At 45.5% G+C, this 26,595-nt stretch overlaps 2 protein-coding genes across 9 annotated transcripts in view; one reads left to right on the forward strand and one right to left on the reverse strand.

The window, feature by feature from the left end:
- glis1b (GLIS family zinc finger 1b) overlaps positions 1-26,595 on the reverse strand; it is a 43,455-nt gene that overhangs the window by 3,466 nt on the left and 13,394 nt on the right. Inside the window, exons 2-7 of the mRNA XM_088393658.1 lie at positions 23,979-24,171; positions 21,346-22,906; positions 8,560-8,721; positions 6,956-7,066; positions 4,584-4,725; positions 2,544-2,715 (exon numbers count right to left, since the gene is read on the reverse strand). Coding sequence (XP_088249784.1) covers positions 2,544-2,715; positions 4,584-4,725; positions 6,956-7,066; positions 8,560-8,721; positions 21,346-22,906; positions 23,979-24,171 — 2,341 coding nt within the window. The remainder of the gene's footprint in view (positions 1-2,543; positions 2,716-4,583; positions 4,726-6,955; positions 7,067-8,559; positions 8,722-21,345; positions 22,907-23,978; positions 24,172-26,595) is intronic.
- Positions 1-26,595, forward strand: part of atp10a (ATPase phospholipid transporting 10A) — a 58,616-nt gene that overhangs the window by 289 nt on the left and 31,732 nt on the right. For all 8 annotated transcript variants that reach the window (XM_088393650.1, XM_088393652.1, XM_088393654.1 and 5 more), the window contains exon 3: positions 151-269. The gene's annotated coding sequence lies outside the window, so the exon portion shown is untranslated. The remainder of the gene's footprint in view (positions 1-150; positions 270-26,595) is intronic.

A 26,595-nucleotide genomic window follows, 5' to 3' on the forward strand; every position in this document is an offset into this window, starting at 1 on the left:
TTCTCTCTTTTTGTACAAAAGTTGCTTAATTCGACATGACTTGTATTCATTCCTATTCAGCATTGCTATACGGAAAGATTATGTGAGTATTTTTTACGTGTAGTTCAACAGTGCTGTATTTGTAAGAATTTTTTTGGTATTTTTCTACAGGCTCCAGGTTTTCATGGTGACTTAAAATGACCAGGCTGAAAGCCTCTAAAAAAAACGGAGATTTTTTTCCCCCCTGAAAATCACGGAATTCCAAAAAATGCATCTCCCCTGGTGTTCAGGTAGGGGGCTCTTTGAAGCCCACCATTTTTTTTTGCCTATTTCTATGCAACACAAACAGTGACTAAGCTAATTTGTAGATAACATTTTAAAAAGGAGGAAGAAAAGGTAAGTCTGTGTGTAAAAAAAACAATATTTCAATATTTCTATGCAACACAAACAGTGACTAAGCTGATTTGTAGATAACATTTTAAAAAGGAGGGAAAAAAGGTAAGTCTGTGTGTAAAAAAAAAAAACAATATGTTCAAACATACTTGTGACTACATTTGATTGTATTTGCTAGTCAAAAATGTTTACTCCATGTTGTCAGTTCCACACCACAAACTGAAAACGGCCCTCTAATAGAACAATAAAGAAATTGACTAGTCAGGCTTTAAAAGTGACTTTGAATTTGACACGTCATAATCCAGCTGTCCGCTTGCAACCAATGAGCGAGCGTTGCCCCCCCACCCCTTGACCCGCTGTCAGCACCAAGTCAGGAAACAGTTCCTCTCTTCATATTTTGACAAGCCGCCTCTATGTGCAAGCTAAAGTGAATGAGATGCTAATCGTTACCAGCTGCCTGGACACGGTCGCCACCCTCGTCCTGCTCGCGTGTGGCTGGCGGCCGAAATCGGGCTGGCAGGAAAGAGGGCGATCTTTCATGTCCCGCGTGAACTTATCTCCTCCGAGCATTGGTGGACTTGGCTTCAGCCCACCCAAGGCTCGTTGGGTGAAGCCTAAAGTTGGAGGCGGAGTCAAACGTTGGCGCAGAAGTCGTGGGCGCCTTCGTCTTCTGTTGCCATTTGTTGTCTCAGATCATTTTACAAACTAGTGGAAAGATTATTTTTTCAAAAAGCAAACAAATGGTTGAGTGAGGTTATTTCCTGCCGCTGTAAAAACCAAAAATGACCACTGCTAAAAAATTATTTTTGGACTGGAGAAGGAAAGATGGACGGATAGAAAAGTTTTTCGCCTTCACTGTAGGAGCTCTACTGTGGCGGTGTTTGCTACGCTAATTCAATTAGCCGGCGTCACTCACGGTAACGCTATCTATATGCTGGGCGCTAATATTTGCGGAGGGGCTGTAATATCAACAGGCGCCAGTCAACGACGACATTCAGCGGCTCATCCAGCTCAGCGCACCGCAAAGCCATTTCCACCGACATCGTGCGATATTAACGGCGGGCGGCAAAGTGACACCAAGCGCGCTGAGTGTAAATGCTCCGTTTGAGTTTGGGTAAACACATTTAAGCTATGAGGTCAGAGGGCGCCACGCTGCGGCTTGATCATTTTCTCCAAATGTTTCATGTCCCGCTAAGCCGTTTGGGAAAAACAAGTGCGCCGCTTCTGTTGACTTTGGCGGTCGGCTGTAAAAGTTCTATCTGTCGTTGGAGCAATGCAAATAAAGCAACAAAAAAATTCAAATGAGGGTTTCGAGCAAGGGTTAAAGGTCCAATTCATGCTCTTACGCCAAAATTCAAATGATGCTTTTAAGACAGAGTTACAGTTTCCGGCAAATCACCTTATACAATAGGAACGGTTCTTTTCTGCAAGATCAGCAAAAATTCCATTTGTAACAAGCCCAACCAGATTTCAATCCATTGTATTTCCCGTGCGGCGCCCCCGCTCTGTGATGCGGCGATTGATGAGCGAACGGCGCTGCTTGCTTGTTTGTTCTCGAAGGCAGCAAATGAGGCGGAAATGGTACGAACTCATTGCGCTATCGGCGTTCTTTGGCACGTCGTCCCGAGCGCTTGCCGAGTCGCCGTCCTCGGAGGGGAACTCTGATCCTGATGTAAGCCTGTTTAACGAAAGCAGAACCCCCCAACTCCCACCTTGCCGCCCTCCCGTGCAGTTTGCTCTCATTAACGCACCAATCCCTCCCAGCACGGAGAGCTTTGCTCATCGCTTCGAGGTTCCTGGGGGATTTTGCAAACGCCGTGTCGGGCGCCAGAAATAGAGCAATTGATGTGTCACCACGACCTCGCCGTGACCAGCGCCCGTGGGGGGGCGGGCAGGCGGACTCATTTCCAGGAAGAAGGGCCGAACGGGGCCGAGAGGTTGATTTCCCCCCGTACGGGATCGCCCTGCTATCGGTGGAAAACAAGCGAGAGACTCTGCGGGACAAAGTTGTGACCTTCATAATATTATCGGTGTGATTCATCTATTTATCAAGTCCGAGGAGATTCTCTTGTACAATCATCAAGACGCTCTTGGGACGCTCACCTTCTACAGTACTCGGCTCCGCCTTTCATTTTTCATAGTTGGTAGAATAAGTGACAAAATGTGCTCACCCGTCTCTGTTGCCGTCCAAGGCGGCCATGGGCGAAAGATGGCGCGGGCTGTTAAGGTCCGGCTCCAGGCAGTGCTGTCGCGAGGGCAGGTCGGCGGCAGTCGCGCTGGCGGCGGCGGGGGGCGAGAGGAGCTCGGCGCTGTGGTGGTGGTGGGGGGTGCCGGCGTACAAGCCTTGAAAGATAAACACGATTAATTGGTCAAACGTGCCGAGCGTTCAAAACGACATCTGATGGCGACCCGCCTTTGATTTTGACAACCGCTGTCCAATCACATGAAATGTTTTTTTTCTGTGCAGTTCGTAATTGAAAGTTTTTTTTTTTTTTGCCGCAGTCGCCGCGGGGCCTCAGCTTTCAGCTGCTTGTAGTTAATACTGCATAATGAGCTAAAATGTTGCATGTGCTCCAACAGCAGAACATTTGAAAGGAAGAGCAGGCTTTTCTCTTGTTGAAAAAGTATTCAATTGCATTAGTAAGTCACAGTTCTTTGAAGAGGATTAACAATATCTGTCTGTACATATTGTGAAATGATCTCTTATTAAATAATCTTTCTAGATTATAACACAGATGCTAGTCGTTAGCCCGTGCGCGGCGTTTCGCATCGTTCGTTAGCATTAAGCTAAGTGCGAGTCTCTTTTTGTTGTTCTTCCACTGGGTGTTGCATTAACATCTTGAAACATCTTTTAAAAAAAAAAACCTTTAATATCAGGGGTGTGCCTATTTACACCAGCTCCACTGTGTTCCATTCGGATTCACATCAAGAGTGAACGTGACTCACTCTTTCAATGTCGCCTAGTGATACGTCTGCCCCCTGTTCATGGGCGAGACTTACGAGAAGCCCGCTTGAGTTCTACATAGCAGATGTAAAGTGAACTCAGAGGTGGGTTTTTTTGTTTTAAACACAAGTACTTCCCCCTTGTGTGCTAGTACTTGTTCCACCTGTGCCAGCCAGCACGCGGCTTTGGTGGCTCCTCAGGGAGCTTTCCGCGCAACATCCAGTAAGAGAGCAGCCAAAAGTCCTTTTGGACGTGCAAGACATGTCGAGCGTACGCGCTTGTCAACGGTGCGCCGAGTTCCAGCAACAATAAGAAGGCGCACCGGGGATGCTGGACGGCGTACAGGCGGAAAAACAAGGACAGATGTGTCCGGAAAGGCGGGAGGGAGGCCCACGCGGGCATCGTCGCTCGTTGTCTTGAATATCTTCACAACGTCTTCGTCCTAATCCGATGTGGCGTTGACGCCCGCTGATGGAAAAGTGGACGGCCGCGTGTCGATGAATAAACGTTTCCCTGGCGTGCGCGTTGAATAAAACTCGTTCGAATGACGCAATGCAAACAAAAGGAGGCTAGCTCGCTTGTCACCGCGTATGAAGAGTGAAAATGTAAATAAGCCCAAATGCACCCGCACTTTGGTCTTTTCAAAAACGTCACGCTCACGTTGTCATGCGGCCAGAACACCGCCATTAAGTTTTGGCATCGACAGCGTGGTTTAGCGTCGTTGAAAAATATGGATTGACAGTGAATCACGTTTTGGCGCTGAACGAGATTGCGTTGAAAAATTGAATGCAAACCAGGTGTCAAAGCCAAGGCCCGCAGATTTGAAAACTAGCCATTAAAATGACGATAAGCAAAAGCAAGGGCAAGGATATCGTAGATCATAAAACCGAACATTAAAGAGGTGTATTATTTACTATTTTTAAAATTGTTCCAACAATATCAAAGACCTAAAGGTTGAGCTATTCTCTCCTTTCAGGAGCTAAAGACTTCCTGAGTGCCTTTCCCAACTCTCAGAAAACAATCGAATGGCTCCAGCTCGCAGAGCAGAACTAAAAATAATTCCTGCGTGCAGCAGCAATGAGCAGTGTCGTTCGCAATTGTCTTAAAACGGTCTTGGCTCGCCGACTTTACTGGCCATTTGTATACTGGCTCCGAGCGTGATCTTGGCTATCGCTGACACCAGACTTCAACAACAACAAAAACGGCTGGATGCTAAGCTACAATAGTAATTTAATTCCAGCGCAGTCAGTAAATGTTAGCGTCCGACCTGTAAAGACGTCTTGGCTCATCCCTGGGGAGCAGCCTTCCTTGTTGCCATACAGAAGTTGAGTCTGAGCGGAGGTCTGCAGGTGCTGCATGGACAGACAGTCACTCAGCACGTCCTGCTCCAGGTGAGGACACGGACGGAGCTGGAAAATGAGACGTAAATCAGCACAGGTGGCAAAAATAATCTCAATTTTGGTTTTGGTTTTCCCTCAATTCATTTATATTGTCAAATCTGTTGAATGGAACTAAAAAAAGTCACTTAGTTACTTTTAAAATCAGGTAATCGGTAATTGAGTTAAGTCATCAGTAAAGTTTTCACAATTGTGGCAACACTTATTTTGATTGACCCTTTTGCGGCGCCCCCTGGAGGGCACAGCACACTTAAAACCGAAAAATGCAAATCCCAGAAAAAGTCAATGAGTAGCGCGATGAGTACAAACAACAGTTTGACAAGCTGTCATAAAAATTGTATATTATTTTAGGTACCGGGGGCGTTCGTCTTTGTGTTTATCGGCCGCAAGACATGCGAACGGCTGCAAATGTGCGCTTGATTTGGGTTCTTTCATGTGCGCTGCCATATTCCATGATGTTCTCATTGTCGGCGAGAGCCCACAAGCAAACAAGCAGTCTATACTTTGAGCCAATACTATAAACAAATATTGTTTGTAAAGTCTCGTGTGTGCTGTAAAGGCCGCATTGTTGGAAGCCAGCTAATAAAACACACAATCAGCGAGTACGCTACGGGAGAGCGTTCTCACGACAGTTCAGCAGGGTTTTCTAAAGTCATGTCAGTCGTACAAAGCGCATTTATCATTTACCAGAGTTAGGAAGGGAACCACGCAGGCCTTGTTTGAATTGGCTACACGAAATAAATATTTAGAGTCCAAACTGTATAAACAAGTTGTGATGCAGGGAAGTCCTTCTCCTTGAGACCAATTACCAATTTCCTTTTAATCCGGGCTTTGGCGCCATCTTGTGGCATCTTAGATTGTTATTGAATGAGCACCAAAAAATGTGAAATGATGAATTTGGAAATACAAGTTAAATGTCCATGTATTTTGAATACGGAAGAGATGAGAACCCAGGATTCAAACCCGAAACCTCTGAGTTAAGAGGCAGATGTGCTAACCGCAATGACACGGTGCTGCATTGTCAAGTTTTATTTGTCTCTCTCAACTTGTGATGTTAACTCAAGCCGATACGTTTCAAACGAATCAAACGTGGCGCGGGCGTACTTGAAGTCAATCAGCAGGAATACGGAACACGACAAGGTCAGCTTCGGAGATGTTTTCATTCATCGTCCTCATTCCAAGCCGCCCAGTCAGGCGAATGTGTCAATCATCTTCGTTCCAACCTGATGCCCCCCCCCCCCCCCCCCCCCCTTCCGCTAGCAAGAACATACATCCACCTAGTCAACCGGCAACATCCTCGTGTGGATTTCGCACCCCAAACGTGTACACGAGCGGCGGCTCCTCCCCGAGAAGCATTTATCACACGTAATTGCCGCGGCCCTTTCCAAAAAAGGCGCGCTCCAAAAGCGCAGTTAAGAGCGCTTGTGTTTGACATTTGTCCGTAACATCTGGGCCACGCGGGGATGGCGCATTACGGCTTCTTAACAACGCTACGAGCGCACATGTGTTTCCCTTTTTACGAGGCCGCAGCCAACGGAACACATCACGCGGCCTGCCGCTATCCACAACAATGAGTCCATTCTCTCTTATTTACTCATTTCCAGTCAGGGAGAAGAATGAGCCTTTGACCGTGAGCACAATGAGTTGCGCTCCGACCTGATCCATTGTGGTGAAAATGAAAGCCAGGCCCGAGCCAAAGCCAAATTACTCCAACTAAACTGTGATAATGTGCAAAATGCAATGTTTGACTTGTGTAAGGTTGCGGCGGTGGGCAGGCAATCCACTGGAAATTTCTTGGCGTGGGCAAACTTTCAGGCTCAATCGTTAGATTTGATTTTTTAAAAAACAATGGGTGAGGTTTAAAAGTGTCAACATTTCTGGGAATGTATCATCGTTGCATCATATTACCTGTAGACAGCAAAATGATAGATAATTCAGAAATCAAGTCAAGCAAAATAGACAGCTACTGAAAAGTTTGCTGCCACTGGCAAGGCGACGGGAGGGGGCTGCAGGGTTCCCCTCCAAGCATTTTCAGAACAATAGTGGGGGTTAATAAAAATATATTTTGAGTTTTGCGAGCCCCCCAAGATAGCCTAAGCTTTGTAACGGTGCAAAACAGATTTGTTTCGCAAATTCAAAATATTCATAGTTTCAATTTTTTTTTGTGGTACTGTAGATGTCTTAACACTGTTTTCAAGTATCATTAAAAATGAAAATATCGGCTGGAGTCAGCCCGTCTTACCTTTCTACGCACCTGCTGCTCTTTGGCCGAGTGGATCTTGACGTGCTTGCGCAGCGAGCTGGGGTCGGTGTAGCGCTTGGTGCAGCCGGGGATCTGACACGCGTATGGTTTCTGGAAGGCAGCGCGCGGGATTTCCGTTTAGACAGAGGGCGGAATAAAACGGGACGCTGACGCGATCAAAGTTGGAGGAAATGTGAGATCGGAAGGCAAGTCAGAGGTAAAGTTGAAGTCTTACCTTCCAGCTGAGAAGGGAGATGGGAAATGGGAAGGGAAAGCAAGAAGAGAAAATGGACAAGACAATTGATTATAAAACAACAGCCAGTCATGAAAACTGTCTACATCCTTACGATCCATATTGGTTTTCAATCTATGCAGCCGATGGCAAGTGAAAAGTTGGAGTTTCCGAATCAATTTGTGTCCGGCTCATTAGCCAAGCAAATATAGCATGTCGTACGGCGACCCCGGCTAGCCCCCCTTCCCCTCCCTCTTTCGGAACATAAGATGCCTATTAAAGTGTAAGTTGATCCGGGTCTTTATTAGCGCTGCGTGCCCGAACGTTGACGGCCTCTGTAAATAAGCCCGTTTTGTTTTCGCAAGGCGCTTCCAGTGCCACTCAACTGGGCCGTGTTTGTTTTGCAACTCGCCGTGGCGCGGCGCCTCCAGTCACCAAAATCAAGCGTGACTTCTGTGTAGAATAAATATCATTAAAGTTTAAAAATCATTTTCCCCTCAAGTGCTCTTGGCAGAGCGGGCCTTTAGCGGGGTGTTAATGTGAAGCCGTAAGCAGCGCCCGCCCACATTAGCGCCATCATTTGTCCGACTTGTGGAAAGAGCGGCCGGTGGGAAACTTGACTGATACAATAACACAAGGCCACATTCAATATTGTGCCTATGCTGAGACCGTGCAGTGTGGCTTTTCGCTACAGATGGACACAAAGGAAATGGAAATTTAAAAAAAAAAAAAAATCAGTTTCACAAATGTAATTGAAGGACTCTGGAAACATAAAAGTCCGGTCTTTAGCGTCTTGATCTCGGAAATATTAAAATATGTAAATGTATGAAAACAAAATCCTAAATAAAAAGTGATATAGTTAACTCCAGGGATGCGTTCTAGGCCCACTTGCAGTTGTTGGAAATAGAGAGGCCATGTTTGAGATCCATAAAGTTGTAAACAAACCCGAATGTAAAAACCAGGAAGTTGAAATTGAAAAACAACTGCACTGAAAACAATCAAAGCAGTGTCCCTGATTATAGACTGACATTCATACTATAAACTTAAAAAAAAAAAAAAATCCAAATAAAAAAAGCCTATCACGTCATGTTTTTGAGTGCCAATGCATCTTTCCTCCAGCACCAACAGTTATTTTCAATGCCAAAACTTAATGCGTTCGGGACTTAGTGTTCTGGCTCCATCCGAGCCAACCTGTAAACGCCAATGAAAATAAACATAATACACTCAGGTGAGTGTCACTCACTGAAGTTGGCCTCACTTGCAATTTTTTTGCGTGATTTTCGACCTTTTATTGAATTTCTCTCACACTTGTTCTAAAACGCTTGAGAGAAAATCGAGCCACGCGGCTGCGGACACTTGTTATATTTCTGACCGTGTCCAGGTGAGTGCGCTGGTGCTTGGCTCGGTCGCTGGAGTTGCTGAAAGCTTTCTGGCAGCCAGGGTGCTGGCACAGGTACGGCTTCTCCCCCGTGTGGCTCCTCAGGTGGATCTTCAAGTTCTCCAGACGTGAAAACGCTTTGTTGCAGCCCTCAAACTGCGGAGAAGACAAGCATGACGTTTACAACATTATTTAGAGTCTGACCGATGTAAATTTTTTGGAGGGAGATGCCGATTCAGAAATTCTGACAACCGATTAATCGGTTTATTAATTAGAAAATATGTAATGAGTCAAATAGCTTATTTTCTTGGTCCATTAACACAAAGCTATGAGAAACGGGTCCACCATTTGACTGTTTACAATACTTTGTCCTTTTAAAATTTAACTTATTTTTATTTTTAGCATTTTTTTCAGAGGGAGGGATTGTTAAAGCAAATCATCTTCTAATTTATTTATACAGTATGAGGAGTCACTCTATTGTATAAAAATCAAATACCGCATTGATGGGGGTTGGTGTTAATAAGCCCCAACATCCCACCCCAATGTGCACCCCTGGTACCACGCTGAGATTAAATTGTCTGTGAACGAGAATGTAAAAGTCCGTCCTGTGACTGACAGGTGATCAAAGCATGGTGTTCTAGCCTCCAGCTTCTCCGTGACCCTGAACGGGAGACACAAAATGGATGACTCCTTTCCACAACTTCCCTGATGACTCGCACAGCTGTGCGAGTTCAAATATCCCAGCACTGCCGCCTTGGGAAAGGGAGTGCCGTTGTGGAAACACGGGTGGTACGATTACAAATCGATTTTCCCGTTGGCCCGTGGACGTCCACTTGACGAAATGCGCAGTGACTTTGAAGACGGGGCATGCGGCTAAGTGGCAGTTAGTGGAAAGCGGAGCGAGCTTAATGGCCTGTAATGCGTAGCATGAGCCCGGCTCTCACCGGCGCCAATGGCACATTAGACGGACAAGTGACAGTGGCTGTAAACAAGCTCGTATCCGAGCCCGCTCGTCCCATTCGAAGCCGAGCACTCAGCCGATGAAGACCACAGATTTGTTAACACATGAAAGATTCAAGGGCGGAGGGGGGGAGATGCTTCTCGCGTATCCGAGACCAACAAAGTGTGCACTTGTGGGTTCAATGTTACTTATTGACACAAGAAAGACAGCCTGATGAGGAATTGAGACACGTTGGCCGGCTTAATCGGTACAGAAACATGTCAGTCACGACCTTGTAGCTTGTAGAAACGTGAAATTGAAGGTGGAAAAATAATAATAAAGTTGATTGTCTTGCTATTTTAATTTAAATAGCTGATTTGTTTCATTTACCCTGGTTGGGTCTTGGATGCCCTTGATAAATGGGAGCTCAAATTGTTGCTCTGCATCAGCTGAACGTATTCCAGATCAGGTTGCAGCTAAGGAGAGAGTGACGGCGTCGGTCGAAACGTCCCGGCGCTCATCCCCGCTTGTCTTCATTCACCCACACAACACGCAGGCTGAACGTTCTATTCAGCTAGGCTCCATTTAATATCGGCGAAACCCAAAGCCGTCATGGCAGAGGCAGTTCGGGTGACCGCCACGGATCTGTCGCCGCTTTCTGAATTGGCCCCTGCACTCGACTGTAGTGGCGACGCAGCGTTTGTGTTTTGCCTTCTTCTGTGGTTTGCGACTGAAATTGAGCATAAAATGCATCATGACATTCATTGTGCAACACCGCCGCCAAAAAAAGTCAACAAAAGGCTGCAGAAAATGCTGTTAAACAAATATTAAACATTTCAACAGTGCTTGTTTTGTTCAAAGTGTTAAAACTAAACCCATGAGTTGTTTTATGGGAATACAGTAAATTTATAGGGTGAGGTAACTAAATGGCATTTTTATTAGTCATCAAACAGATTCGTTGAATTGTTATCATGAAGAACAATGAGGTTTAAAAAAAAAAACCAGCTTCAGGTTTCAGCGGAAACTGGAAGAGTCACAGAAAGGCATAAAAGTCAACAAATGTTGGCATTTTACTCTGGCCAATCGGAACCCGGCTAGCTAAACGCATAAATCAACAAACGTTAACGTCAAAGACAAGCAAAAGTCCACAGTAAACATTTTGAGGAGTTCACACACTGTGGAAACGTACATTTCAACACTCTCGCGTGTCATGTCACATGTCATGCAGGTGTGAAAGTCGAATGCAAATCTTAGCAGAGAAGTACATCGACACCACTTTAGATGGATGAACGAGTCGAATACGAAAACAAAGTCTGCACTTATTGCTCTGCCAAATGTGTGTATTTAAGTGTGTGTGGGGGGGCAAGGGGCTATCAAAGTTTCAATACTTTCTTGTGTGCAAAACAAATGTGGGGCTAAATGATTTCTTCTTTATTAAATTTACTTTTAGCTTTGTTTGAAAAATTTGCTAGTGCTCCTGTAATGCTAAAAAAAAAAATGTAGAAAGTTGCTGATGCATTAAATTTCCACTGGACTGACCAGTTGCTGACAATGAACCAAAAAAAGTCTCAAAAAGATCCAAAACCACACTGAATGCTAAATGTCACTGCGCTTCTTTAGACTAAACTGCAAATTGCAGCTAAGTGATGGACACGTTCCATAAACACCCAAACGTGGTGACATGAGATTAATCTTTGCCGTGGATATTATCTGTGAAAACAGCTTAGACGGCTCTAATCATTCAAATTGCTTCAAACATGTTTACTTTTCCTCTCCGAGACCTCCGGCTGAGGTAAACCGACAGATAACCGCACAAGCGGAGGCACTCCATCTCAATCGGGGGACGGGGGGGGGGGGGGGGGGGGGGTTCAATCGCTCCGTAAACATTGGGGATGACAGCCGGGTCTTGATAGGGCGGACAGGCAGCTGATCACAACAAGCAGACAAACTGGTGGCGATGGCCTGAGGCCTGGATGGGAAATGACTCCTGACTGGCAAGGGGGAAGGCCAAACAGTGTCGAGCCAGGCCGGCTAAAAGGGAGTAGTGTCAGCGCCCGTGTAGCAGCTCGTTAGAAACCCGCGGCGGACGGGAACAAACCGGCCATTATCAAGCTCTATCGGGAAGTGAAACGCGTCTGCTAGCATGCCGGACGGCTAACGGTCTTTACATGTGCCCGCTAACGGCAGAGAAAAGAAATCAAAGAGGAACGAACGAGAAATTGATGCACACGAATAAAAACCAATATGGACGCCAATAGTTCAAAAGTAAAGTAAAATTCCAATCTATTTTGCCGGTAAATTTTTTTTAGCCAATAGCTTAGTATAGCTCTTTATGGAGGTAAACGCACAAGTCTCAAAAAAAAGTTCACCAAAGTTCAATTAACTGTTCATTTTCGGTCTGCTTTGGATCGTTCCATTCTGGCAGTCTTGCTAACGACACTCTTCTCTGTGCTGTGTCAAATTCACAAGACGTTATTTGCGCTTGATCTGGACTTTGAATTTGTCTCGAATTGCTCACTCCTTTGATTGGCCGCACCGTACAGGATGTCCTTGAGCTCGCCTCGTAATTGTAGATGAGAACTCTGACTAATGACTCTGAGATGTGATGGAAGCGCGCGAGGCTGTTAACTGGCATGAAATTCACCATTACTCATGTTGCGAGGGCCCCGCCGCCCTCGAAATGGAAAGGGTCCTGAAAAATCCCAACGAGCTCAGCAATCAGCTTTCCGCTGTGATTAGTTTTACCCTTCAGCTCCGATCTGCCCTCTTTCCAAACTTGACAGACACGATGAAGGGCCGCCACGGCGGGCGCCAAAAAAAACAGCGGCCAAATAAAACATGTTGGAAAGCGCCAACGCTCGAAAGCAGTCCGGAGAACCAAAATACGAAAACAGGACTCTGCCTAACAGGGTTGCGTCGATCGCGAGGTGTCTTTCTCTGCGAGGGAAAACCCGCCGATCTGTTTCGGCAGATGGGGAGCAACATGTGCGTTTAATCTGCCCGCTTCCAAATGCCCCGTGGCCGCCGCAGCAAAGAGCCCAAAACACGAAAATGGATGAAATTATATCCACATGATTCAATGAGACAGCGAAAGGGAGGCCGGGTTCTCATGCGCTTCGTCAAGATAGCAAATCAAACGCAGCTTGGCCAAAACATTCGCATGACATCGTTTACACGTATCACTTCCAGCGCCGGACTTCGACCATTTCAATCGAAATGACACTCGGAGACTAATTCGCCTCCGTGAAATATTCCAAACGTGCACTTGTTGCGTAAATTATACCATCATTTTCCGGACTATTATTCCAGACTAGTAAAATGAAAGGATGTTAGGTGCGGCTTACCAGATGCGAGGAATTGAGCGAGAGCCCGGCCGATAATTTGGTGTGAGGAAGCGTTCATGTAAATGACTCCAGAAATTGTGCTTAACAGCCAGTTTGCGCCCATGCCTGGATCGTCCGGGGGCCCCTTTAGAAACCATTTGGATGGCACAACAGGAAGCTCTCATGATAATGAGCCAGGCCAGCTTGAGCTTTCCTTTCGCCAGAGCTGGCGAGTAATCGAGTAAGATTTGCTTTGATAAGCCCAAAAAAAAAAAAAATAATCGCCAAACGTGTACGCCGCCACGCTCGCAAAGGCTACATGGAAGCACTTAAGCGGTCGTGATGCGGAGGCCTTCCTTCAAATGTCCACCAGCCCTGCATCACATTAGAGCACTAAAATGTGATTTCCTCCCAAGCTGAGGTTTCCCGGTTCTCCGGGTTGAGGCAAAAAAAGGGGTCATAGAAAAGCAAACGTCTCGTGCCTCGGTGACGTTTTCAAACGTCCGTTTAAGTCTCGGGCTGCATGCGCAATATTGAATTTTCCCCACCGCTTGTTCGGGTCTTCACTTTCGGGGGTCAACTTTCTAATGGCGTCCATATGAGGGCTTGTCAGGGAGAGAGTTACGACTGTCACAGAATTGATATTCTCAAAGGGGCCCAATTAAGTTCATTTCCCGCTCAGGACTTTGATTTACACGCCGAGCTCACGTTTGTCTTATATTGGCCCCGTATGTCGGCCCTCGGTTCATCCGGTGTGTGATAGGAGCACGTTTCAGTTACAACGTCCACGGTGACGTTGATGTTTATTTATAACCGCACCAAACGATCACATCCATCGCAAAATAATATTTCCATCGGTTTATTATTTCACCGAGCGCCATCCTCGCCGAGCAACCGTATCCACGTTTAACGGCCTAATTGGAGTGCAACACAATGCCTCCGCTGCCACTTTAGCGAGAGAACGGCCATTAATTATGCACTCCTTGACGAAATCCAAACCTGCCGCCAAAATGACAGAGCGGGGAAATGAAAACAAGTGAACAAGATCGGATGTTCCCGGCAGTCGCCGCGGGAGCTGCGGCCTTCCGCCCCGGCATCTTCTCGCCTCTCTCTTGCTTCGCTCGGCCCGATTCACTGCCGCTATTTTTAACACGTCCGCTTTACGACTCTTTTGTGAGCCTCGACAGCGCCTAATCCGATATAATTCAATGTGATGACTGGTTTGCGCTCTGTCGTATTCTTTATATTGGATCTTCACCAACATCGCCACCACACCATTCTGCACTCCAGCTATTTTCTTTCCAACAGGCATTTTTTTATATTCATCACAATGCTTTCGGTGATGATTTGCTTTGTCTTTTTTTAATGACGAACATTAGCATCCATAACTACTGTTGAAAGGTTGTTCTGTTATTTTCCTCTTTCACAAATATTAAACCTGTCACTCAATACACGACAGCATCTCATTTTGCGGCGGCGGGCAGTGGAGACGTTGGCTTCTTCGGGCATGGCCACAATTCTGGAAAAATGCCGCTGCTTTGACATTAAAACCTGACATTAACCATCCACGCTCCCCTAACAACAACAAAAAAAAGCCAAACAGTGAAACCGCAGCATGTATACACAAACTCCAAAGTACATTTCCAGAAGCTCTTTTTTTTGTTCATTCTGGAAGTGTTAGGAAAGTATTTGAATACTTGTCATGACCGTGTGATTTAAAGTGTGGTACAAAGTTTCTCTCACCTACGACAGTAGGCTGCTTGTGAGTCAGATCGACAAGGGCTAAGGTTGAACTTCAACTTGAGTCTTTGTACGGCCAAACAAATAGGACTGCAATCCCATTGTTCATGTAGAAACATGAAAATAAATCGCAAGGAAGAACTGAGCCAGCTGTACAAAAGCTCATGTCTATAATAACACACACTCTTGTCTTGCGCGACAACAAATAAACATTGCAGAAGCTCCACCACTTGCCAAGCTAAATACTTCTGTGCCAGAAGCTTTAGACAGCAAACATGCCAGTAAAATGAAACAACAGGTCAGCGTGGCATTGTGAGTCGACATGGGGAGGGGGGGGGGCGCACTTATGCAAACCCCTGGAGGCGCACCAGGCCTCAAAGCGACAGCCAGAGAAATGCGGTGAAACCGAGATGCCACAATACCCTTTTTAGTTTTGTACACTACGTAGTCGTCGGCGTGCCAACCTTGTGTACTTTTCACAGAGGCGGGAAAAGTGGTACTAATTCTACTTAACCGTTAAACAAGTACAAAATGAAAGCAAAAAGTAAAACGGTTCTGAGCTCAGCATGTTGTAAAGAAAAACTTTAGCACAAGGAATCTTCCCTCCAAAAAGCTAGCTAGCGTGAACTCATGCTACTATGCTATCAAAACATGTTCCGATAGCATTGCTAACCCAAAAATGCTGCATCAGCTAATAACACGGGACAAATATATCAACTCTACAGCGTTAAATTCACAAAAACACCAATATTCATCCCCTATCGCTGCACCTCTTTAGCATTTGAATTACTTTCCCCCGAGTCCACGATTGGCGACACACAGCCGAGCGGCAATTCATCAAGGCGTGTATGACGCGGCAAATCACGAGGCTCATTTCTGTGCATGATTCTCTCCTTAATTCAATCATCTCATTCCCGTTCCATGTTTCACTGCCAAATTTGTTTAAAAACAAAAATCGAGTCTTGTTCCGATCCAATCGACCATCTCGCCGATGGCAACGGTTCCCGCGTTCCACTCGTCACAGTTAATCTTCACTTTTCATATTCATGAATTATTTCCCTCAAATTTTTTTCCCCTCAGAGGCCAGAGCACAAAATTTGTCAGTTAGTGTGACGGTAAATTATAATGTAATATCCAGCAAATAATTTTTATTTCCTGGCTTTTCTTTCAGTCGTGCATTGGCAACGCTAAATTGCTTGGCGCCGCTTCAATATCGGATCCAAATGAGCGCTAAGAGGTGTCACTGTCTGACTGAGGCCGATTAAATGAAGGAAAAAAAATAAAGAATACAGTACAGATGTTTTCTTTTCTCTTTTTTTAACTTTTGACCTAATAACAGAACCCTGGCCAAACGTTTCTCTGCTAAACCAAGTCCAAAGCGGAACAAATGTGACCAAACATAAAACATGTTTTGAAAGCGAGAGGGCTCGCAGGTGATTGCGTCAGCCTCCAGGCGGGGGATCTTGCTCTTAAAATGGGGAAATCACAATATAAATCATGACTTTATGTACTCTGCCCTTAAATGGCCCACTGATAAAATTGTCTTCCTTCTTCGAAAAATACTACAATGTTAATATTTGGATGCAGTTAAACTTTATTTACATTCATCTTCCACATTGAAATTTATTTGTCTGTCTTTAAATATTATGATGACTCAATTATAACTCAATTAAGCAGTTTGATTTTTTTCACTTGCATCTACTTCATCTGATGACATTTAAAATTATAAAGTGAGAGTACTTTGACCTCATCTGATTGTGGATGTTGTCTTAAGACTTAACTGCCCATATTTGGAATTTCTTCTTCAAATTCTTCCTGCCCTGTCTGTAAAAACTATTCAAGTTGAGCGCTCAGCATCCGGCCTAATGCTTGAAAAATGTTGTAAAAGCCGCATTCAGCGCACGCCTAATCGCTTGTCATAGACGATGCCCGATGAGTCGCCCGCATATTCTCTCGGATGACATCACTCGGAATATCATGCGTCGAGTGTTTATTTAAGCCTTCACGTCTTCTCTTAAACATTGAAATTAACCTCGGCGTATGAACCGTAGCACCCCGCGTGTGCGTAATTTTAGCTTGACACTTTAAACACACGTCTCTTTGCTACGTCGGGCAGCCGTTGGCCTCCGGTGTTTATTTTGCGCAGAAGCGTCGTGTCACGTGGAGCCTACCGGCTGCACTTTGAGCCGCTGTATGACAAAGCAAGTAGGCGATGAAAATACTCATGAGCAGTGATAATAAATCCCAAATTCTGTTGTATCTGCACCATAAAATACATCAACTATATAAGACTTTAGATAAGATTATTTAAGACTTTTCTTTAACCAATCAGATTTAATTATTATTGCAAACTTTCCGTTATTTCTAGTTTAATATTTTAATTTTATGATATATTTTTAATTTATATTATATTTTATTATTTTTAATATTTAATTTAATATTATTTTTGTATTATTATTATTATCAAGATCAAGTATCATTTTACAGCTTAATATTTTGCAAGCACTGATGGGAAAAAAAATAAACACACACCTCCACAAATGATGACATTCAGTCTAAGAGTCAACAAGGGTGCTAAAGACAAGTCCTAAAAGAGGTCCGTCAGCCGTCCCCTTGTTGCTACGTCAACCGAGACCCCCCAAAAACACACACGCACACGCCTTCATATCTCCAATGTATTAGTAAACTGATCTGGCTCAGTAGAAAGGTTAAACTGATTACACTTTTGGATCGGACACAATTATGACACAATCTGTGCATAATGTATAAGAGGTCCGAGAGCAAGGACTGCGGCTCTTCAGGTTTCAGACACGAGGCGGTGATTAAATGTGGGGGAAATAGGCAAACTCCAAATATTGCATTCCACGTAAATGTAATTAGGGCGTACAGCGCTTAGAAAATCCTGCACGCTTTGATACCTGCTTACAAGGTTGGACGCAAAGTAGCTGGAGTGCTTTGACCTTGTGGATTTTAAATTGGAGAAGTGCACAATATTTTACATTGAATTAAGTATGTTATGCATATACATACATAAAGTATATAATGCGTATATATGTAAATATAATATATAATACACACACCGATGCATATGAATCTACATAAAATGAAATATAAATTGGAAAAAAAAATTACTAGTGTTTTGAGGCTGTGTGCGTGGGGGGGGTTCCTGGAAGGATGCAAAGTGTTGGATGACATGAGTGCAAAAGATTGACTGAGAACCTTTTTGCCCTGACATGAACTTGGCTCCGATCCTCTCAATGAGGAAAAACGAGCAAGATCCCGTTTTTTGTTTGCCAGCAGTTTCATCACACTCATGTCACATGGACAGTGTTGTGTTACTTTTTTAGCATGACAACCAAGCGGCTCGGCAGAGGGAAGAAACAACGGCAAGGGGGAGTGAGGATGAAATGTTTGTTTGCCTAGATAGTAAATTAAAACGATCTAGCTACCTGTTGAAATCGTTAGGCAAGCAGATGTCTGGCCAAGATCATTCTGGAATTGTCGAAAAGGGGGCGGCACATGACCTTCATACGGAGAGGTCCACCTCCGCTAAGTATACAGCCTTGATTAGGTGCTTTGAGGTATACGTGCCAATTGATCAGAGAATAACAGTGGACCCAGGATTGACCCCTGTGGTACCCCACGTGTGATATTCCTTCTGCTGGATGCAGAACATAAAGTTCATAGCATTCCTTCAAATAATATGTCATTAAAAGTTTATGATATGGGATTGAGTGATTTGTTGATTAACACCGGTCATTTAAGACATGTTACTCAACTGTAAAACGGAATGAGTGAGATGAGAGCGCAACAATTTACTGGGTTACATTTGGGGAAACCACCATTTGAACACGGAACACTTTTACCTCGAGCCAAAATGAAAAAAACAGTCGAATGAGGCGTTTAAACTGAACCCGAGCCCAAACTGTCCGAGTAAAATATTATCATTGCGTCCCATCGTCTGTCATCCCTGTACTTTTGTTTTAGAAAATGCAAAGTTGAAGTAATTGTAAAAGCAGCTGCTTTGCTGATCTCGTTTCCATGGCCAGAAACCGCCAAACAAATCCATCATCGCATACCACAGCGTTCCCTAATAACGCTCAAAGCACCTTGTTTCATTTGAACAAATTACAGACAAGGCAAATAAAGTACGCACGCTGTCAATAAAGTCCATTTCACATCGTGCGGTTTAAGATATATATTTTTTTTAGGGGTGCTGAGAGCTCTAGAGAAGAACAATATCAGTCTGGGACAAAGTTAGGGCTACTCTCACTGGATCTCTTTTTAATATTTATGCAGACATGAAGGGGTGGGTGGAAAAAAATGCAATAACTTAAAAACAACAAGTGAATTAGGCATGAAACACAACAGGATATTGCAAAGAGATTAGGTTGTTTCCTCCTCGCCAGCGTGTCCCTCGTTGCACCGCACAACAGCCCACGGCCGTCTTTAATTGGAGCCCCAACATGACTCCGACAAACTTTCTTGACAGGAGTGTAGCGTAGCGGCAAAATATGCTCAAATGAGTCAAATGGAGAATATGGAAAATATTATTCTTTAACTTTAACCTGCCAATTATTTTTATGCCAAAGAAAATATTTCTCGACAGTTTTATTGCGCATTTAGATGTTTGTTAAAAGTCAAGAAATAAAAGAACAATGTCCGTACGGGGCCAAGAACGGTCGCGAACGATGGCAAATATAGCGCAGCGGCCTGTTTGCCTTCTTTGAGGTTATTAACGGTCGATTGTCAGCGAATTCCGCCCGCTTTTTCTCATTTGTCATCCCAAAACGATGTCACGAGTCACAAACTTTATGGAAAGAGCCTTACAATTATTTTTCCTTCTCCAAACGGCATCTCTTAAAATATTAGCCGTCTACAAACGGCGACAGGCTCGAGCGGGGGTCCGACATGAATTGCGCCCCACGATAATGACGACTTTTCCTGCCATAAGTCGACAATTTAGAGAGAGAGACGTTTGAAAATGTTTAAAGGGAAGCAGGGTGTGTGTTATATTTGGACGTGTGGAGACATAGTACGCTTCACAAGGGTCCAATGGAATCTGCTGCTGGAAAGATAATAAAGGAGATCAGCTCCTTTTTTTTTTTCCGCTCTCCGTCCGAATGTCTGATCTATTTCCTCTGTAACAACTGCTCACATTCTTGAATGTCTTTGACCATTTTATGACCAAACACACAAAGGTAGGCGGCAGCACTCAAATATATTTTCATGAGTCAACATAAGGAATTTGAGACTTCTCTGACCGAAAAAGATGAGCTTTTCCATGGAACTTAATTGGATTAAGTTAATGGAATGCAGACTAGAAATTGACTGCAAGCAGACCATGTACATGCAAACGTGTCAGCTTGTTGACAGGGTGGACATTTATGGCGAATGTGAGCCTTTGGTGGACCTTCACTTAGAAGCATATAGATATATTTAAGTTGGGGGACTTGGTAGACATCTCCTGCGTAGCTGACAATTTGGTGACAGAAAGTAGATTAGACAGTTTAGACCAAGTAATACCAGGTCTAAATTGTGGCGTAGGTGGATTTGCACTTTTCTGATATGTATGATGGATGTCATCGTATTTTGTTTATAAATATGGTATTGGAGAGCATCGAACCTCTCTCATAAATATCAATTCAAAGTCGAGTCTTTCAACCATTTTAGCAAAGCACCTCCCAAGTTCTAAAATTGGCCACTCAAGTCCCCCAAAATAAGCACGAGTTGTCAAGGAGGCGGAACGCTTAAAATGAAACAGGCACTATTTTAATACCGCATACTCGTCAGTCACTTTGATTTGAAGAGGACCACTTGTGACGGAGCCTCGGGGTATGCGCACATAGCTAGGCTAGGGCAAACGTTAGCAACCATCCCTCTGTGGCCCGCTACTCCAGACGAATCCATTTCTCTTGCTGTTTGGTTTGGATACGAAGCCAATTCACTTAATACTTGCGGGACGGCTAAACGTGAAAAGCCCCCCATTTAAACGGATCAAGTGCAGGCATTGTTTGGTTATGTTCACCATGTGTGTTGGCTTTTCAGGATCCGAATCCCTTCTCCCAAAACACAGTGCTTGTGAAAATAAACATGGCTTGGCCCTACACAAATTGTGGACTAATTGTGTATTTGGACTAAATCATTCTTCAAGTTGGTGGGCTTTTTCCATTTGCGAAAGGGTGTAGCGGAGTGACAGCTTGACATTGATCAGTGTGTTGACTTGTGGAATCGGAGCTTTACCTGTAACGCACCCGGGCCGCAAAGTAGTGCGACTCGAGCAGCGGCTCACCTCTTCATGTGGAAAAACAACATGTTCTCTTAACAGGTTCCTCTAAAAATACACATGAATTCGAATTACGACTATTGTAAACTAAAATTGGCCATTCGGCCAAGGCATTATGATGTAGTACGCGTTTGTTGATTTGAGCAATTTCTGGGCCACGCCACACAAAGTGTATAGAAAATGAGATTTAAAAGGTGCTAAAAAGAAATACTGAAAGTTTCCTGCCGTGTATCACATCGCACCATCGCAAGCTTTTCCACACAGCCACATCGAGGCGCTCTAACACGACCCCACCACAACACCTCTGTCCACATGTTTTCTAAAGCAGCCACTCCAGGTATGATGCATAGCTAGCTAACCAGCTATTATGCATAGCATATGATGTCTAGCTAGCAAATTACATGTCCCAATTGTGCCAGATTACCGCGAATAAGAATGAAGGTGCTTCAATAGGGCACACATTGGGTGTTTCCAGGTTTATGGAGACTCACCATACACTTGTTGGGTTTCTCCCCAGAGTGAACCCTCATGTGAATGAGCAGCTTGTAGCGGGCGTTGAAGGGCTTGTAGCGCCGGATGCATCCGGCCCAGAAGCAGGTGAAGTCCTCACCCTTGCGCTGGTCGATGTGGACCTTTTCAATGTGCCGGACGAGCTCCTCTTGTTGCTCGTAGGCAGCATTGCAGTCAATCCAGCGACATGACTGCTTATCGGCCTGCGTTAGGCCCACTTCCTCACTCTCCATGCCCGCGTGGAAGCCAGGGGGTCCTCCGGACGACAACGACTTGAGTCCCGAGGAAGAGCCCGGTGCCGGTTGATGGCTATTCAAAAGGCCGCCACCCGTATATTGGTGCAGGTGGTACGGTGGCGGCATGGTGGCGCGGGAGTGTTGATGGAGGTGACGGAGGTTCCCATGGCGACCACTTAAATGTTGGTGGTAGCGATGTTGCAAGAGTTCATCGTCACTGGCGTTGAAGTCATCTAAAGGCTCCTGCTTGAGGCTGGCCCCCGATCTTTGGCTCATGTCCAGCAGAGCCCCGGTTTCAGACCCCGATCTTTGGCTCCCGTCCAGGACCGCCCCGTTTTCAGTCCCCGATCTTTGACTCCTGTCCAAAAGAGCCCCACTTTCTGGCGCCGTTTGTAGCGTCCCTGACATTAGCATGAATAGGCCCAACCCATCTGAGCCGCCTCCCCCATTCCCCAGGGGGGGCCCTCCGGCCTCACGGCCCAGCTGCATGGAGCCCCGCTCCTCGCACCGCCCCTGGCCTTGCTCTGGCTCCACCGAAGACACCGACGACGAGGAAGAGGAGCAAGAGGAGGACAGGGAGAGCAGGCAGGTGGCAGGTGAGTTTGACAGCAGATAGCTCTCCTGCAGCGTGGGCCGCTGGGGGCTTTGGTGCTGCGGGGGTTTGTGAGGGGCTTCCCGAGAGCAGGGGATACTCGGCGGGGATGTTGACGATGAAGAGGAGGAGGAAGAGGGAGAAGAGAATCTGCCGTTGCCGGTGTGGCTGGGCGAGAGGTTAGCGCGAAAGCCGTTGACGCAAGCCACCATGGACATCTGCGACGAGGCGCAGATGATGGCGGTGATGTTGATCTCCTCGGGGGCGGTTCTGGTCCCAGACGGAGAATCTGCGACGCTGCCGGTTTGGACGCCGGACTGCGAGACCGGCGAAAGGCGACGTCTTTTCAGACTGCCGGCGCTGAGCAGACGCGCCGAATGACGGGAGCTCGCTGGGGACAAAGCCGACGGGGAGGAGCCGTCTTCATTATTAAAGGCTTGCGACAGATCCCCCGATGCAGCGTTGCTCGCCATACGCATGCTATCGCCCCCGTTGTCGCCAGCGTGTGCCATCTCCTCCCTTGACGTCCTCTGAACCATCCCGGATCTCGAGTTGTGAAACCCGGCCTGGACCCTGGGCGCCATGCTCGAAACAGCGTAGCCCATCACGTCCTCTTCTTTGATTGAGTACGGCAGAGCCGAAAGAGCCCCATCGGCGCCGCCGCAGCTCAGGCCAGGCGATGCCCCGGGTAGGGTCCTCTGAAAAGTGGATGACCTGCAGAGAGGGGACCAAAACAAAACAAAGAGGGGATTGAGTGCCATCAGCTTAGCAGCTGTTGACAGACAGACTGGTTCATCTTCCCATTCACTGAAATGAAAGTCACAGACCAAAAAAGTAACATTTTCTGCTATCTGAAGTTTACATATCTGCATCCGTGGCCTTATTTAGGGGAATTGTTCAACGTTGTTGGCTCCAGTCAAGCCTAAAAACTAACATTACTGAATTGTACTTTACTCTTTGTTTGTTAACATTATCTAATTTTGCAGTTTTGGCTAGCCAGTTTACAACATTGGAAAAGGAATTAAAAATGTTTTAATAGGCTAACTAAGTCCTAAACAGCGTATGAAATGTAACACAATTTCTATTCATTGTGCCAAGTTATCAAAGCAAAAACAGAAGTGAAATGATTTTTTTTTGTAGTAAAGTCAATTCCAGATTCATTCCTTTTTCATGTCGGAATACTTCCCTGATGAGCTCAAATATTCCTCCAGATGGATGAAACAAAATCTAGTAATGCGAGAATATAAACGGGCATTTATTGCTAAGATTAGAAAGGCAAGGCTGAAGCCGAGACTGAGAGGCCACTGGCTCGAGTGTCCGTCCGCCTGACGTCCTTTGATGGCACAATCGGGGTTAAACCCAAGCCAACACGGGCGGATAAATATGGAGTCACCTGTTTTTTGGTGGCGTAATTGCAGCCTCAGAAGGGTTAGTCCATTACAATGCTGTGTATTATGGTGGGAATCTCTGCCTCGCTGAATGGGGGACCCCGCTCGGATTTCCCCGTGCGTCGCTGTGATCCCCGACATAATAATTCCTGTCAGTTGGCTCATTATGGATTTTGTGCAGAGCCCCTGAGTGATGTGAGAAGATCTTTCTTTTCTTTCAAGGCCGTCTCACGATGAAGGAATCGTCTTTGTCCGCCCCCCCACCCCTACATCGACTCACTCAAAAAGTATGGCGGAAAAAAAAAGAGCCACAGAAAGTGAGTTTAGCTGAGTGGACAATGTGAGACAAATCTCAGACAACAAGGAAATAATAATGCAGCTCGGCAGTGAGTGTTTACCTGGCGTTCTGGTGAGGGCTGTCTTGCAGAAGATGATCGGGTGCAGGACTGTCGCAATGGAGGCTCTGCGGGTAAAGCCCCCCTGGGTGACCCCCCAAGGGCAGCGGCAAAGTCTGCCCACGTGGCATCATGGCGCCCTGGCTGCCCCCCAGCTCAGCGTCGCCATTTTTTTCTAAGCAGTAGCTGTTGTTACCTGGAGGCACAGTAGAGAAATGGGAATGTTAGCGATCGGGTCCCGTCTGGCGAAAAACAAACTGGCGACAGGCAGAGTAATGTCTGAGAAATAGCGTCAAATGTTAGTGTTGGTGCAAGTGAAGGAAACTCAAATGACATGTGTCCGGAAAACCGATTCAGTCAAGCGCAGTGTAAGGGAGTCATTTTATATCAATAATGCCATTACTCGGTCCTGTTTGCACTTGTAAAGTAAATCATGACTTTTCTTTTGCCCAATTGACGATCCGCTCGATGATTGATGGCGGAATTTTTCCAAAGTCTCCAATCATTAATAACTTTTATGAGAATCCCATCTGCAAATAATCAGATGGTGCGAGAGACACATGGGACGGTGTTGGTTACCCAATGAATTCCCCGCCACCCCCCGACTCTCACACATTCAGATCCTCATTTACGGTGATGTATCATCGTATAAGTCAAGGCCGAGGATCTGAACGAGGAAAAAACGGGCTTTTTCAATATTAGTCAGGAGTCACACGGTGCAGAAACGTTTGCGGACGGTAAGCCGATATCCCCATGCCACCGCTTGGAACGCCGCATGTCCCTCGTTCCCGCTTGCCTAACTCAATTTCGAAACAGCATTTTCTGCTCAAGATGTCACCGGCACGAGCAGGCGCGAGTAGTTATCCAGTCGCTCCGACACACTTCATGTGAAAGAGCCAACAAACGCAGGAAAAATTATCCCCGATGGCCTGAAGTACATTTACAACCTAAACTGACTTGAGTCAACTAAAACCAGTGTTTAAATCACATTTTCTTTAATGGAAAAATTACAAAAGCAAAAAAATCATCTTGATTTACAACCACAATATACGCTCGAAAAGTGGCACTTGCTCAAACGAATGCCGGGTTGGATGGGACCCAGAAGTAAATTCACTTTTGGACTGAATGAGCCGTGGTAATTGAGCGTTCTATATTTCAATGAGCGCCAAGCCAACCGGAGCATCGAGAGACGGCGGCGTGAAGTACACGTTGCGGAGGAAGCTTTGCGGCTTCGGTTTACTCCGTGAAGCCATTGGGCGGAGCAGTGGCGTGTAAAGGAGGGGAGGACGAGGGGCAGCGGCCCCTCCCGTCCACCTGGAAAAGAGCATCTTGTTGAGTTCCCTGCCACCATACAGCGCTTGTATCACTTGTATCGTACAAGTTAAAAAAAAAAAAAAAGTAGCAAGAACGGTACCAGAGTCCAAGATGAAAATTGCAGACAGACATTGGAGAAAAACAGAGGCAGGACACTGTCAAGAGACACCTGGTGCAAATTCAGCACACATGTGTTGGCCCATCCTTCCTAACAGCCACTGATGTCAGCATTACTAACAAAGAAAAAAATAAGAAGGCCTCTATTGTTTTCCAACCCCACCGCCGCCCCCCCTTCTCCACAAAAAAACTAAACCCTCAACAGAAGGGAGGTGAGAAACAGCCGCTGTTGATAAGTCCGAAGTGTAATAATCCTCTGCTACATCTTAAGTGGCACCTTCCTCTCCATAAACGTCTTCACGTGTGTCTTGCCGTGTAATTGCACACAGAGAGCAGCACTCAGAACAGGTTTTGATGCTGTGAAAATCGGCATTCTCGCGGGAAATATTAGTTTATTATCCTTCGTATTGTTCTCCAACTTAAAGATAATCAGCATGTCAAAACATAATAGCAAATTGTTTTGGGAGAAAACAACTAGCTTGTTGTGTTGCGCTAACTAGCATCGGTCTGCTAGCAATAGCAATGAAAACAAGATGGCGGCGTTGAGCAGAACAATGGGCATGACAAAAGCCGTATCAATAACTCTGATAGATCCAAGTACGACTTTGGTCTTCTTGTAGAACAACATGTGGTGGATTAAATCCGTTCACGTACATTTGTCTGTCAACTTTCTGCGGCGTCAATATTATACGCACAGACAACAGCAGGCCTCCATCAGACAAACACCCTGCCTGGATTCTATTATTGTGTGTAATTGCTGGTATTTATTCAGTTTTTATTTTTTAACCTTACCGTGACACTTCATTTTCGATAATTCTCGCCGCTTTCTTTTAAGTCACCGAAGAATCGTGTTAAGTGCCGGAATGAGAGCGCTTGTGTTGGCGTTTAAAACGTCCGAGTACTTGGAGACGTACAGTTGAAATGAAAAGCAGATGTGCTGATGGATAGGTGCTTTTGAGAAGAGGAAAAGGGGGTGGGGGGAGCACACGTGCCCCCCCATTTTTTTGGGGAGAGGATGTCATGGGTTCGATGCAAACATCTGTACCTGAAATGCAACAAGCTGCCAAAACCACAAGACAAATGCTTCTGGAAATCCGACGCGACACCTCAAACGTTCCCACTTTGGCTCCACAAATCACAACATTAAACGGCTCATAAGAATAATTGCATGCTGTTGTGGAGCAAAACG

This window comes from Syngnathus floridae, chromosome 13, assembly GCF_059516105.1.
Source record: "Syngnathus floridae isolate MCC-2025c chromosome 13, RoL_Sflo_1.0, whole genome shotgun sequence".
In the NCBI taxonomy this organism is placed as follows: Eukaryota; Metazoa; Chordata; class Actinopteri; order Syngnathiformes; family Syngnathidae; genus Syngnathus; species Syngnathus floridae.